The 951-nt window shown below is 37.3% G+C and overlaps 1 protein-coding gene across 1 annotated transcript; it reads right to left on the bottom strand.

Moving 5' to 3' along the window:
• On the bottom strand, positions 1-951 carry LOC310956921 (olfactory receptor 52K2-like; the record flags this gene model as incomplete). The annotated part of the gene is made up of 1 exon (XM_083927299.1): positions 1-951. The coding sequence occupies one exon, from the start codon at positions 949-951 to the stop codon at positions 1-3; it is 951 nt and encodes a 316-aa protein (XP_083783425.1).

Raw genomic sequence — 951 nt, 5'->3', positions numbered from 1 at the left:
TCAAGCTTTTGCCGAATTTCTTGGCAGGATCTTGTATCTAACAAACAGTTTCAGTATATGAGCCCTCACTTTTTGAGTACCGAGTCCATACAGCACTGGGTTGGCAATTGGTGAAATAACGATAAAGTATAAAGACAAAAGGATCCGTGCCTCCATAGAAACATGAGTCATGTCAAATCTTGTTTGGATAATTTCAAACATGGCCCCAATGGTATAGTTTAGCAAAGATAATAAATGTGGGATACATGTTTTAAGAGCATTTCTCTGGGACTGTCTTGATAATTTCCTACACACTCTTAAAATGCGTACATAAGAGAAAACAATTATCAGTACCTGAGGCAAAACAAGAAACAGAATCATTACAAGTCCTACAATACTTATGTATGATGCAGTTGAACATGCATTTTTGACCAGTTCCATGTTGACGCAGTATAATTTTGGTATGACTTTTCTACAAACACTAAGTTGTAAGGTTAGTGAGTAAAAACATCCAAACACAATCAATGGATATAGACCTGTAAATGCAACAAGCTTGTACGTCTTTGAATTAGATATGATGCTGTGATAATGCAGTGGGAAACATATGGCAACATATCTGTCGTATCCCATAACAGCTAAAATACAAAACTCGGCAGTTCCGTATGTGTGTAGGAAGTAGACTTGAGCCTTACACCACTTCACACTTATTTCATGGCTCTTTGTTAGGAGCAGCACCATAATTGAAGGTAACAACGCAGTGCTCACATATATTTCATTAACGCATAACATAGACGTGAACACATTCATAGGGTGATGCAACTCTTTGTTTTGGTGTATGACAGTAATGAGCAGTGAATTCAAAGTGATGGTAATAAAATACAGCAGGAGGAATACAGTAAACAGCCCGTGTTTGTATTTTTCCATAACAGCATAAGCAGTCATTGTGACTGTTAGTGTTGTCCTGTTGTCCAT

The sequence above is a fragment of the Echiichthys vipera genome, assembly GCF_963691815.1.
Source record: "Echiichthys vipera genome assembly, chromosome: 14".
In the NCBI taxonomy this organism is placed as follows: Eukaryota; Metazoa; Chordata; class Actinopteri; order Perciformes; family Trachinidae; genus Echiichthys; species Echiichthys vipera.
The sequence above is the reverse complement of the archived record's forward strand: the minus strand, read 5'-3'. Positions and strand labels throughout refer to the sequence as shown.